This window comes from Pseudonaja textilis, chromosome 1 (assembly GCF_049901715.1).
Source record: "Pseudonaja textilis isolate UNSWEBS1 chromosome 1, rPseTex1.2, whole genome shotgun sequence".
Taxonomy (NCBI): Eukaryota; Metazoa; Chordata; class Lepidosauria; order Squamata; family Elapidae; genus Pseudonaja; species Pseudonaja textilis.
Window position 1 is genome coordinate 105,187,541 of NC_141990.1, and position 14,869 is coordinate 105,202,409.

At 36.0% G+C, this 14,869-nt stretch overlaps 1 protein-coding gene across 4 annotated transcripts in view; it reads left to right on the plus strand.

Annotated features, from left to right (window-relative positions):
- FBXL4 (F-box and leucine rich repeat protein 4) overlaps positions 1 to 8,936 on the plus strand; it is a 62,003-nt gene extending 53,067 nt beyond the window's left edge. For all 4 annotated transcript variants that reach the window (XM_026726685.2, XM_087913842.1, XM_087913838.1 and 1 more), the window contains one exon: positions 3,430 to 8,936. In XM_026726685.2, coding sequence (XP_026582470.1) covers positions 3,430 to 3,593 — 164 coding nt within the window. In that variant the 3' untranslated portion in view covers positions 3,594 to 8,936. The remainder of the gene's footprint in view (positions 1 to 3,429) is intronic.
- The last annotated feature ends 5,933 nt before the right edge of the window (positions 8,937 to 14,869 follow it).

Sequence of the window (14,869 nt, forward strand, 5' to 3'; positions counted from 1 at the left end):
CTCAAACAGCCTTTGGCCCAATTAGAAGTCCCATGAGCCGTGACAAATGTAGCAGGTCAGCAATGTGTCGAACCATGTGTCGGGCTTCACGCTGGGTGGTGGATCGCTGAAGCCTGACGGGCAATATGATGATTCTGTAAAATTGCTTAGAGAGGGCTGTAAAAGATTGTGAAGCGGTATATAAGTCTTAAGTGCTATTGCTGTACCTCAGCCAATAGGTACTGTCAACTCAAAAATATTTCTCTGGTCTTTTAGAGTTGTCAGCAGAAAGGGAATGGGGGGAGTAATGCATACCTTAAATATTTTCCTAGATAATTGCTAGGCGGACGAAGCTTCCGGCATGCAAGATTATTACTAGAGAGCATGATTGATGACTCTTGGCTATGGATGTGTCCCAAGGGAGAATATACATCCAGGTGAATGATGTGTCTCAGTGTTGGCTCCACCCAGGTAATGCTGACAGGTTTACTCCTAATAAATGATTTTTTTAAAAACTCTGAGAGATGCAGCTAGAGACTCATGATTCGAATGGGAGTGGATTGTCGGAGCCCTGACAGCCAGCCAACACTGAGGCACATCATTCATATCACCCTTGACCCTGGTCTTCCCCCACCCCCTGGATTGTCAGAGCCCTGACAGGTACAAATAAAGGAGTAGATGCTGGGCTTGTCAACTGGAATATTGGCAATTTGAGACCTATGTACCATGTGATGGAGTGAGCTTCCTTTACTTGCCCCAGCTCCTGCCGATCTAGCAGTTGAAAACATGTAAATGCAAGTAGAGAAATAGGTACGACTTTGGTAGGAAAGTAACAGCGTTCCATGCACTTTTGGCATATAGTCATACTGGTCACATGACCATGGACAATGCTGGCTCTTTGACTGTCAATCAGAGATGACTAAAGCCCTGAGTCAGATGTGACTGGCAAGGGAAACCTTTACCTTTTTTGCAAGTATGCAAATGGATGTCCTTTGGAAACATCAACTACCTTTTCAGAAAGCACTCAGATGTAGTTTACTTCCACCTCTGCTCTTCTTCTCTTTCTTTGTGGTTGCTAATACTAAGAGGCTTGTTAATACTGAAGTTTGAAAATGGGCAATATGTGAAAAAGGGTACAATTTTGTTCTTTGCTTGCAGAGCAACATATGCAGAGCCATTATGTGATCACATAAATTGCAACATATGTTTGGATTATGCTTAAATAAGGGCATAAAACATGCTCCAGAAAAATAAACTTCCACTTGATATTTTGACTGCAGCCAGGCAGCATAAAGTACAGCTTAGGAGAGCATGGTGGGTTTAACCATCTGTATGCACCCTTTCTATCTCAGTTCCTTGAATGAAAAACAGTAATTCTAGCAAAGTTCACACATATTTAAAAGGCCTAATATGTAAAACTGTTCAGGCACGAAAGGAGGAATAACAATGCATTTTCTTTTGACGGCTTCTTAGATGGTATAAACTAAAAAAAAAAAATGCCTCCCACATTTTCCTAGAATGCCAAAAGTTCCAACTGTCCCCTTGTGCCTGTCAAAACCATCAGTTTACTTGACAGTTTCAGAATGCAGTTACTCAGTTTCTGTACAGAAATAAGCACATTAAAAACATCACCCCTTCCCCACCCCCACTAGAGAGAGACAATAACATAACTACCTGAGTTTTCCAGAGCTTCCATTATAAGGATTTCTTCAACCCTCCTTCCCGTCTAAGTTAAAAACTGGAGTACGAGAAGCCTTCCATATGCAGCCATCACATTCAGGTTGTTGGGAAGGAGGCAGCCTATGTGCATTTTTGTCTGTACCCTGCTCATTGTGCTGGTTAGGTTCTTTCCACCATTAGTCTGAATTATTATTTGTTTATTTTTATCCCTCCTGTATTATTTCTATAAATAAGTCAAGCTGGAAAACATGCCCAGTATTCTTTCCTTCTCCTATTTTCCATGCAACAACAAGCCTGTGAGATGGGTTGGGCTGTGGGAGGGTGATTGGCTCAGAGTCACCCGGACAACTTTCATGCCTAAGGCAGAGCTAGAACTCACAGTCTCCTGGTGTCTAGACTGGTACCTTCACCTCTAGACCAAACTGGTAGCTTATTAGTGCTGCTGCTATTTTATTTTTATTAAGGGTATAATCCCCAATAGACAGGGGACACAATAAAATCTAACAATGTTCATAGAATAGAATAGAATAGAATAGAATAGAATAGAATACCTTTGTTGTCATTGCATTCCACGAATACAGTGAAATTTGAAAGCTACTCCAGCACAGTGCCCCAAACACTACATCACAATCACACTACAGAGTTTTAAAAATTAAAATAATTACAGTGATAATAATAGGACTAAATCACAAATGTACTGTTTGATTCAAGACAATTACTGCCTTGGAAAAGAAACTGTTTCTCAATCTATTAGTCCTCATTTTAAGACACCTACAACGCGTCCCTGATGGTAACAGATCAAAATATGAATGTCCAGGATGAGAACGGTCTGTAGAGATTTTTAGTGCTCTAGAGAGGAGTCTGGTCTTCACAATGTCTTCCAAACAAGAAAGAAACAACTGATGGTTTTTTGTGCTGTGTTTATAACTCTCTGGATCAATACAACAAATAGAACAAATGTAATTTGTTTTTATTCAAAAACTCTTAAATTAAAATGCAGTCTTTAAATTAATAAGGACTGCACGCCAGGAGTATGTTTGTGATATATAGCTTATCCTTAAGTGAAATCAGTGTCAAAATATATCGTCTTGAACTGTATCCTAAGATTACAGTTTATGCTCATTTTAACTAAGATAGGCTTATAATTGCATGGTAGATATGCCACAGATTACAATCTAGCTATGCTATCTTGGCCATTGATTTTTCACCACTTGGCCTCAAGCACAGATACCACATTATTAACTAAGTAAGCCACATTTTACAATCGTAGATTTTTTATGTTGCACTTTCTGGGGTGACAGTGATCTTAATTGGTCCACATAATTGATAAGATGGAGTCAATACTACACAGGTTCATTGAACAAAATCTGTAGCTGACCTGGAAAAGAGAAAGATTAGTTAGTGGAGAAAATGAGTCCTTTTTGTTGATATTAAAAAGTTCATGGGATTAAACGTCATGGTTTGCCAAACCATCCAATGAATTGTAGAGTTGAATGAAGGTCTGATTCTTTCATCTCTATTCCATGTTGGCTCAATATTATTTAATTTATTTTCCAGCTTTCTATTTATACCAGTGTTCCAAATGACTTATAAGAAATGCAGAATATAAAACAAAAATAATTTTGACTATGGGTTGCAGTAGGAAAAAAAAAGTTCCTACTGTTTGATATTAATTAGGAACACTGTCGCCTTTCTTAAAGAGCCCAGTGATTTTTGTTTCTGTAGATTTTCCTTCTTTTTCCTTTAACTTTTTGCTCTCTTCTTTTCCAGGGACAAGAATGGTAAGCCCGGCCTCTTTAAGGAAATTGTTGGAGTCTTGTAAAGAATTGTCCTTACTTGATGTGTCCTTCTGTTCACAAATTGATCACCGAATTGTCCTAGAACTGAATGCCAGCTTCCCTAATGTGCTCATCAAAAAGAGTTTCACTCAGTGACTCAATTCATATGTTGCTATATAGGAATGATCTGATGATTCTGCTTCCTGGGAATTTGTAATGATTTTTTTCAAAGAGAAAAAATATATATTTTTGTGAGGCATAGGGGAAAGGCTAATTATTAATATGAAGGTGAAATATGAAAGATTTAAATAATGGCCAAACATTTATTCCTGACACAATACTTGTCAAATGATTGCTGTTGAAACCATCTTGTAAATCTTAGAAGATATACACTTAAATGTTCATTAAATGAACATTTAAATAATACTACTATTAAAATAATACAGTTGAGAAGTGGAAAATAAAATCATTTTAAGTTCTGATATTCACCTTTAAGATATAAATATTGGAAGAACTTAGAACCTGAATGTCTTGAAGTATGAAACCTATTTTATTCAATAGTTTCATCAATCCATTCAGACTGAGAGCCTTGGTGTTTCTAGTAAATGCAATATAATAGCTGGTAGAGATTCTCAGTCATCCAGGTCATGGTTGTCCCACAGGTGCTTTTTCAGGAGGCAACTGGACGTTCTTGTTTTTTATTTTGAAGACATTTCACTTCTCATCCAAGAAGCTTCTTCAGCTTTGACAGGATAGTGGGAAATGGAAGAATTTATATTCCTTGCAGACAGCTGGTCATTTGCCTCCTTTTAGAGGGTTGTTGAAGCACTTGGAGGTTTATCTCCAAGTCACCTCAGAGTCACCTGAGTAGTGCTCCTGGTTACTGTAGTCTGCATTTTTTCCCCCCTCTGGAAATCTATTCCCACCCCTACACCATTCAAAGGGTGTTCATCCCAAATTGTATAGCTAAAATGACCTGGATGACTGAGAAGCTCTAGACTTTTGCCTCGTGAAAAAAAGCACCTTTGGGACAACATAATGAGTTGTTTATCTTAGAATTTAATCACCATTTAAAGTTTTATTTATATATTTATTTTTAAGGGACTGTTTCACTAGACCGAAGGAACAGCCCACTAAAGTTCCCTGATAGTCTCTAATGGAGCTGAGAATTTCTCCACCAATTTCATTTGCAGAGCTCCGATAATTTCTTTTCTGCTATCATATTATCAGTCATGAAAAAAGGAGGAGATAAGCATGCTGCCATTTGGAGTGTTTTCCATTTGCCTCTCTTTGCTCACTGCTTGAATTCCAATGCAAGATGTGACATTAAGGGATCTCATTATTTTGGAACATTAGCAAATATGTTTAGAATTGAGAATTTAGAACTGCATCAATGTGATAAGAATTACCAACTTTAATCAAATGAATCATTTTGGGGTGGTGGTGGAAATGATTACCCAGTTGATTAGGGGGTCTGAAAACAAATTTAAATCATTAACTTTACTAGTACAGCAATTTGGTTAGAGCTGTTTTCTACACATACAGTGAAGCATCCAAATTATAAAAGACTTTACATCTTTTTTTAATCTTTCTGTTGGTCAAATATTAATAGTATTCATATAATGATAATTATTTGAGCTTTGTCTAAAATAACTCAGATATTTGAGTTGTATGTAACTGTGTCCATTTTCTGAGCAAGTTTCATTTCTAGCAGGAGGGGCTTCTCTTTCCTTGCTCTCCAAATTTCTTCATATGTTTGGAAGATTCACATGAACTGTTTGTGGATTGGGGGATAAAAAAGGGAAGCCAGCTTGATCAATGATATTCATTTGTGTTAACACTGGACGTTATGTTTTCACTTTTTATCAGTAATGCTAATACTAAATCTTATACTTCACTACTGAACAGTATGCATAATTCTTATAATGCATTCAATAATTTTATTTTTAAAACATGCTGGAAATTGTAAATTTTTGTTTGTTTCAATACAGATTATTAAGTCAGCTTTTGTAGAAACAAACCTTTCAGTCATCTTTGGGGATTCCACTACAATTCAAAAACATTATTCTTGTAGTTTTCATTTCCCCCTGCCCAATGAGGTCAGCCAAAAACATTTGAAAAATAGAATCTGGCTTTTTGGCATCAGTGGTTGTTTCAGATCAAAGCTAGCAAGTTTAACATTTGCTAGGTGTTGCCAACCTTCCTCACTGCTGTCACCTCTTTTCTCTCCTATCTTATGTTAAGTTTTGGCCAGTGATGATAGAAAAACTTTACTGAGAAAGCTGCTATTTTCCTAACAAATCCTGAAACAAGCCAAGTAAAATCACTATTACATTGTCAATCTTATTTTTGAAATATTTGTTTTCATATGAACTATCATGATACTATGATTTAAAATTTTGTTGTACCCCTTACATTTCTCTGGAATTTAAACCAGCATACCTATTTTTTTCATTGTGTCTGCTCTCTACTTATGCTATTTCGTAGCCAGTGGTAAAGAAGGAACAAAGGGTTCTCTTTTGAATGTACTTTCATTCTTAAGAAAGATGCTTCTGAATATAGTATTTTAGAAATATACTAAATTTTAAATTGGATAAGGAGGATTCCCTGAATAAAAGGGGATCCAAAGTATTAATTTACTTGCCCCCTTTCAGGTTTTGTGAATCTTTACACATCTTTAAAATGAATTCTACCAAGCTTCAGGTGGAGTCTGCTAACAGAAAAGGAATCCAAATGAATAAATAGCAATATGGTTTAGTGCTTGTTTCAGTTATTAATTAAACCAAGTTATCCAATCTTTACTGCTTTAGTTTGAGTAACTGCATGTACCATCTTTACTTGCAACAAACTAATTCTTACTGTAATTGGCAAGTTACTCTCGTATTTTGTTTATTTATTTATCAAACTTATGTACCACCCATCTCACTGTCAAGGGACTCTGTAAGAATTTTGATTCATTCTTTTATGTCAACTTACTTCAGGATTTGAGGGTCTTTTAGCATAAATTTCTAGGTTCGGGTCCTGTCAAAATGTTTATGTGTGGCTTACGTCTGGATTTTCAGCTGAGCATTCCAACACATTGAATTCATTCTTCATTCTCTTGCAGACTTTCTCTTGTAGTGTGTTAGTTTGAAGTAATTCTAATGCTATATAATTCACTTTTGCTTCTGCTGATGGTTAGAGGATCTGATATACTATTATAGAATTCTTTGCAACAAAGCAGAATTTATACTTTCTTCAGTGATATATAGCTCCCCAACCATGATGCTGCCATCTCCATGCTTAATGACATGTTGGTTTCCCATTGTTTACATAATAATAACCATATAGATCCCCCAAGTTCCATTTTAAACTAGTATTTTTTTGGAACATTCTTCTAGAAGTCTGGAGATTTATTTAGATTTTTTTTTTTAGCAAATTTGAAATTATCTGTTTAACAAATTTGAGAGTATGTCCTTATTAATAAGACATGGCTCCTTTCCTGCTATTCTCATTTGATTCTCATTTTTTCCACGGACTTCAAAAAAATTTTTTAGTGTGGCATAATGTGCATTGAGGATCTTTGTGGTAAAACTCTATTATAAAGAGGGTAACCAGGATTCATGGCAAACTCTGATTATTTAAAATACTTGCAACTGGCCTTAGTTATTTATCCCTTCAATTAAATAAAGTGAAGCAATTCAGTCTTTTTTCCACTATTGCTTTTTCCATCCTAAGTTGGATGCTTTGTTTTAATCAAATAATTTTCCAAATTTTTGTTCACTTGGCTCCTTTACTATATTGGAAGAACACAAGTAAAACTCTGAAAACATTTAGGGGTAAAGATTAAAAAAACCACAAAAAGGGGCAAATGTTTTATACAGAACTTTAAATTGTCAGTTGATCCTGATAGTTTTTCTTGAAAAACCTTAGAAAACATTCAGGAGAAAAAACATCTGTTTTACCTGAGTGTATGTTTTCAGATTTTTTTTCTCATTCTGCAGAAGATTCAGGAACTGAAAAGATGCGTTGATCTTAATTTTATTTTGAGAGATGCTTCCAGACAGCATCAGTCCAGTTTCATTTAGCTATTTTTTTCTGTGAATTGAAGAGGAATTGGTGAAAAGGGATTCCCCCCTCTGGAGGATTAGGTACAAGGGTACATTACTGTATTTATTTGTGTTTGACAACTATTACTGACCACTAAAACATATAAAGAGATTGCTGCAATATTTTTTCCATGATGGCAATGATGACTAGCAATATTCTCACGCTGTCCCGTTCAATTCAAGATTCTTCCCTATATCTTCTTATTACCCTGTGTGTTCCCATAGATAAAAAAATAAAGTGTGTATGTGTTGATCTATTCTTAAAATGTTTAAATCTTTCTGTTTTGCTGACAAATGCTAAATGTGCTATTTTTGTTTTGCATTTTAAAATATATTTTGAAATATGAATTCAGGACAATTGCATATTATATTTATACATACCTATTAACAAGAAGATTGCTTATTTGGGTTATGCATATTTGCCAATATTAACATTTTAAAATGAACGATTCTGTGTAGCTCATGGTGAGCATGTTTTATTTTTAAACAAACACTTGGATATATGTAACTGTAAAATAATATTAAGACTATACTGATTAAAAGTTGTGCCTTTCAATTTTACAATCAACAAAATATAGGATTCTTAAGGGCAAAGTATCACTGATGTCAGTGAAAAAATAGTTTTATTTAGGATGCAACAACACCTTTGTTTACATCCCAGACTAACCATGCTTCATAAAAACTAGATTAGTTCCATAATGTTTGTCCAGAAATGAATTAAACTCTGTTGAGATTGTATATTTGCTCTTCATTAGCCTGATCTACTCTGCACTGATACCACTCAAACCTCTTCGAAAGAGATGCGAAGACACGGAGGTGGGAATGTGATTGGATTGTCATGCCCCTTTTGGAGACTGATTCTGAGGGAGAGGAGGAACAGCTGACAGGGAGTGGAAGTGTGGCTCCAGAGGTTGTGGAGGATGCTGGGGAAGGGCAGAGACCAGCTGAGCAGTCAGAGGAAGACCCAGGCCCATCCCCTCTCCATCCTAGGACATGCAGGGAGGAGAGGATAAAGGAGAGACGTGAATGGCATGGTCTAGGGGGAGGAAAGGGCCTTGATCTTCATGGGCTGCAGCTGTGAGAACTGGTTAAAAGAACGGACATGCGTATGGGCCAGTGCTGGAAACAAAGCATGGAAATATCTTGAGTCTGTCATTCCTCTCTGAGTTTGGCATCCTTCCCAGTGTGTGTCGCGATATCTGTGGACGTCTTCAACCTCTTATCTTGCCTGGTTCCCTTAATTGCTTCAGTGTGGTTTGTGTTGTTTTCACTCTTTATAATTTATAGGAATTTTTAGTTTAAACGGCATTTCCTCCTTTTTGTAACTGCTTGTGTGGGAGTTTTTTGTCTCCAGTCAAGGATATTTGGAGCTTTGAAGCAAAGTGGAGGAATAAAAGGAGCTTCACCTGTTTTTGTGACTGTGTTTATTTTGTATCCTACTCTGGGTCATCACAGGATTTTGAAGTGACTGGACTTGATCTTTGAAGAAAGGCATTGGAAAGTGAAAAGTAGCCTTTCAAATACATGTAGTCCTTGACGTACAACAGTTCATTTAGTGACCTTCCAAAGTTAAAACAGCGCTGACAAGTGACTTATGACCATTTTTCACAGTTATGACCTTTGCAGCAGCCCCATGATCATGTGAACAAAATCCTGATGCTTGGCAACCGGTTCATATTTATATGACCATTGCTGTGTCCCGGGGTCATGTGATTCCCTTTTGTGACCTGACAAGCCAAGTCAATAGGGAAGCCAGATCCACTTAACAACCGGGTTGCTAACTTATCAATTGCAGTGATTCACTTCACAGATGTAGCAAGAAAGTTCGTAAAATGGGACAAAACTCACTTAACAAATGTCTCCCTTAACAACATACATTATGGGCTCAGTTGTGGTCGTAAGTCGAGGACTACCTATAGCCTGTAGACATACTGTTCACTGATTCTGGGCTGCAGTAAGGAAGCCTAAAAATTTCTAAAGAGTTGTACTGCACTTAACCAGAATAACCAAATGTTGCACAAATTAGTGTTTTCAAGATAACATTGGTTTCTGCCACCTTTTCACCCAGACTTAGAGGAGCAAGGTTAATGATGTCCAAAATGACCAATATTGGCTTCAAAATGGCAGGCAAAACCCTGCCCATTTTTATGTGCAGGCAATGTATGCTAAAAAAAAGGAGACAGGCGTGATAAGGTCAAAAAAACACAACAACCCCGTCCTTCCCCTTTTACTAATATTGAACTCAATAATACCTTAAGAATCAGAGACCAAAGCCTTCAGAGAGATTCCAATGTGCAAATTGGCACAAAAACAACCTCTATAATAATATTTGGAGGCTATTAAGAATGCAAAACAGCAAAAATAAATGTACAGATGTTATACTGAAATATTAGGCTTCAAAAGAGAAGAGTAGAAAGATAAACGTGAAGGAAACAAGATGTTTGAGCATTTACTTCATGGATTCTTAACAGCCCTCTATAGATACTGCTCCTAGGAGTATGAAGGGATCAGATTTCTCTGCATTCTGGAAATTTTGCCTCGTTTATTTTTTAATTTATATTAAAAAAAAATCATGGAATAAAAGAAAAAAAGGAAAGTGCAAGAAAATGAAAAAGTAAAGAAATATATATATACTATATCTTGCAAATTGATTGTGCTATACTTCCCCTCCTCTTATTCTACAGTGAGTTTCAAAGGTGAATGTCTGAATTTCTTCTATTATCTATCTATTATGCACCCAAAATATGCTTTACTCGTTGTCCCCTGGCAATTGTGTTTGCATATCTCCATCAAGTTCATATTACTTATTTTCTACAGGCTTGATTATTTTCTTCCCCTAGATTCCAAACAATAGCAATAGCACTTAGACTCATATATCTCTTCACAGTGCTTTACAGCCCTCTCTTAAGCGGTTTATAGAGTCAGCATGTTGCCCTCAGAAATCTGGACCTTCATTTTAGCAATCTCTGAAGGATGGAAGTCTGAGTCAAACTTGAGCCGATGAGAATTTAGCTGTCAAACTGCCACCAGTCAGCAGAATTAGCCTATAGTACTGTATTCTAACTACTGCGCCATCATGGCTCTCAAAGGCTTTCATCAAAGCAGGACGAGTTATTCTAATTCAGGGATTTAGGTTTTAGGCCTGGAATGTGGTGGTGGTGGTGTGGGATATGTTTCCAAAAGAAAGTCGTGATCTAAACTTTTCTTTTTACAAGTCCTAATTGTGATGGAATGTATTGAGGTGGATTCCAGTAGGTGTGCATTCTAGAAGAGTAAGAGGCAACTCAACCCAGATAGGAGAAAAAGAGAGTGAAGAAAGCCCCTCCCTAATAGTTCACAGATTATATTGTTTTTGCACTTGATAGAGTCTTCAGTCTTGCAAGATTTTATCTCTAGGTGTAAAATAATAAAAGAACCGAGCTTGGAAGAATTATCATGCATTATTTTTGGTTTGGGGCCTGAAATTAATGCAGTCGTGGCCACCAGTGTTCACTCTTGGCATCACTCCACTTTGGACACCATCTCCTTAGCCTTATCATGCTAGAAATAAAAAGGATTGGCCTAAAATTAAGTTGCTTGTTGCAGAGCAGTGTTGGCAAAACTTTTCAGCACTGAGTGCCAAAATGGGAGCGCTTGCATGCACGGGGGAGCACCGGAAACTGGAAGAGCAACTCCTTGGTGCACGTCGGCGGGAGTGCTGGAACCTGGAAGAGCAACAGCAATGGCTGGCATGCCTGGAGAGAGGACTCTGTGTGCCACTTCCGGCACACATGCCATAGGTTCTCCATCATGGTTGTAGAGGCTTAGTTACAACATCGAAATGATTTGTTGCTACTTTCATTTCTTGTTCAAAGACTAGAAAACATTACTTTGTGAGAGGAAGTGTTTTGATGAAGGGCTCAAGGAAAGCAACTTCTCAAAAGGCCCCGAAGAATAGGTTCTGAATACAATTCTGCCTGCATTCTAAGTCTCTAATAGAAAAAAAAGGATAATTGCTACTTCATCAAAGTTGCATTTTTGTTGTTATTATATATAGTTATTCCTTTGCAATGAAAACCTCTACAAACACTTCATATGAAAGAACATAATTTAAACGATCAGTTGCTTTGCTCAAATCAATTGAAAAGATGAACTTGAATTTTAAGTATTCAACATTTACATTGTTTATGAATATGTTGCTTTGGAGGAGGGCGAAATTTGCTCTATTCATGGAAAGATGTTTAGTATTCTCTTCCTTTTGCCTACCATTGAATTGCAGCTAAAAGTTGATTAATTTTTTTGGCTGCTAGTGATGGAATAATACTTGAAATGATGTCAAACAGGGAAGAGTATGTACAAGAAAAATATATGGGTCATTTTTTCCCACTATATTGCAAGGGACAGAAAGAGTAGCATCTCTGATATGTCACTTTTAAAAGATATTTATTGGCTTAAATCTGTAGGGAAGCCAATGTTAAGTCAATTTTGCTCCCCTTAAATAACTTTAAAACCTTACTAGTAATGTGAAAATAAGATTTAGAACTGACAGTTTCTAACTCTTAAAATATGTGATGCTTGAGATGTCTGAAAATGGTGGGGAAGAGATGTGGGAGAAGAGAATTTCAGGATGAAGAGAACATTGGTGGAACTAAGAAAAGTTTCTTGCTGTTCTTAGTCATCTCTTAGATATGAGAAGATCACACCACATATAACCTAAACTATAATATAACTAAATAATCCCAGATGGACCCCATTCTTATCTCATATAGTTTATTTTTTCCATAATGTTGAGTCACTTTGCTTATCAGATCAAACATGATTTAAGTTACTTTCTCACCTATACTGTAGATGTAGCCATCTTGTAAGATAGCTTCCATAGGGATTATCTTGAAATGTTAAAGAAGCATAACATGTTTACATTTTTGTTTGTTAAAGCAGCAATACACTGTAAAAATCTTTAAAAGGCTTTTTTGTTAGTATTCTAAGGGTAAAATATTTGGTATATCTTATGGATAATGCTTCAGAATATTGAAAGCAGAATGGGAGATATTTCAATTAGCAATAGCACTTAGACTTATATACCTTTTCACAGTGCTTTATAGCCACCTCTAAGCAGTTTTACAAAATCAGCATATTGCCCCCATCTGGGTCCTCATTTTACTGACCTTGGAAGGCTGGAAGGTGGAGTCAACCTTGAGCTGCTTAGGATCAAACTCCTGGAGGAAGCAGTGAATTAGCCAGCAGTACAGGTAGTTCCCAACATACAACCACAATTGAGCCCAAAATTTGTGTTGTTAAGTGAGAAATTTAACAACCTTATCAACCTTGAGCCAACCTTTAGCTGGTCAGGATTGAACTGCTGTCAGTCGGCAGTCAGCAGAAGTAGCTTGCAGAACCACTGCACCACCATGGCTCTTAAATGTAAGTGTACCTGACAGAAGACCTGCTGGAGAATGTGGATAACTTGGAAGACAATGAAGAACAAATGTGCAGGATACTTACATAACCTATTGCTATTTAATATTTGAAAACATTTTATTAAATTTCAACACTAATTCTTATTGAATTACAAGAGTTTCCTCCTGTTAAAAACCATAAAGTGGAATTTTAAAAAATAGGGTTTTTTTTTAAATGAAAACATCTTGAACCCATCATTATTGAGGAAGTTTTCCCATAAAGGGGAAATTACATGGAACCTTCATAGAGAAAAGAAAATCTTTCCTGGAAAGTTTCACAAGAGTTTTGCTACATTTTTTTTTCAGTCCAAGGGAACCCAAGAGTAGTGTTCTTTATTATTTCCATTATCAAATAGCAAAACTTTGGAATACACACACACTTATTCAGGTATGGTAGAGAGTAGTTGACAGCTCAATACCCTATATAATCCTATGGTTCAAAGAAAGGGTTATTTAGAATGGGAGAGTGGATTTTCCCAGTGACAAAAGCATTTTATTTCCATCACAAAAGTCCTTCCCTTCAATTCTTTGGAGCTTCCTCAATCGTTGAACAATTACTGAGGCTGGATGCTCTCAGATGGAGGGCTTGTGGAGTTCCTGTTTTTCTCCTTAATGATTTCCTCTGGAATGAAAAAACGATAGAAGGAACTGAAGGGGAAGTACAACTGGATTGCAAGAGGAAAGTATCAAAATATTTTCATTCGATATCTCGGGAAAGCACACCGGCAGTTACAATGAATAAATACTTGCACAGTAAGCTTGACAATCCTATATAAATAATAAAGCAAAAATCAAGTTAACCAAGCAGCATCTAAAAGACGGCAAAGGAGCTTCTTGGGTAATCTTTCTGCCATGTTTCAAGATTACTTTGATTAAAAGACAATGAACATTTTACTTTTAGCAAAAAAGAGAATAAACTACAGTCCTAATTCTTACAGATTTTTTAAAAACTTCTTTAAAGAGTTTAGATTAAATAAACTGTTCATAAGCACCTATAGCATAATGAAATCATTGTTCCATTAGGAAGTTAGTGTAATTAATTTAATTGAAGAACTCAGTTGGCCAAGAACTCATTCTCCCAAAAGTTTTGATTCTTGAGATCAGAATAGAAGTCATGTTAAAAAAAACATTGTTGAACCATTAAACTTGTAAAAAATGCCAATGGAGTCAAGATACGATTTCCAAGAAGAATCCAAAAATATTTTTATAGATTTAAGTATTCTCTGTTGCTATATCTTAATTAAAAACTTGGATGAAGAAGTGATGTTCTTACTAAATTTGTAGAAGAATCACTTTAACAACCAAATCAAGCATAACACAGTTTAAACAGCAATGCTTTCTCAACTGCTCCGTTACATTCTGTTGTTCATCTTGAACTGATTAAATAAAAGGATTAAATTGAGAAGTTGACTTACTCTTAACTGACAAAGAGAGCAAAGATTGACTAGGCTTAGTTTATGTTACCAGTATTGAAATATAAACTGTTTGTTGATATTAATAACAAAGGTGAACAATTTTCATTAAATTGTGTGTTTAGAATTTATGCTATTTTTGCTATTTTTGAATAAGAAATCAGTCATATGAAATTGAAGTAATAGAAATAGTTTTTCTAATAACAGTATTGAAGTATTAGATTCAATTTTTGAACCACTATTCCAGAAGGCTGTTGACATAATTCTAGAAATCAATGCAAAATTAAAAAAATTAAAGTTGCTTAAAAAGTTAATCAGGATGCGCAAATTAGAAATACTCATACTATTATTTACTCCTTAGCAAATCAAAAATAACTTGCTTTGCATTTTAAAAGATGTATAATTTAGACCCCTCCTCTTCCTACCACTGGTCTCAGTTCACATTTTTAAAATAAATTTAATAAAAATAATGGGAAACCAACATATTGCAAAGCCAA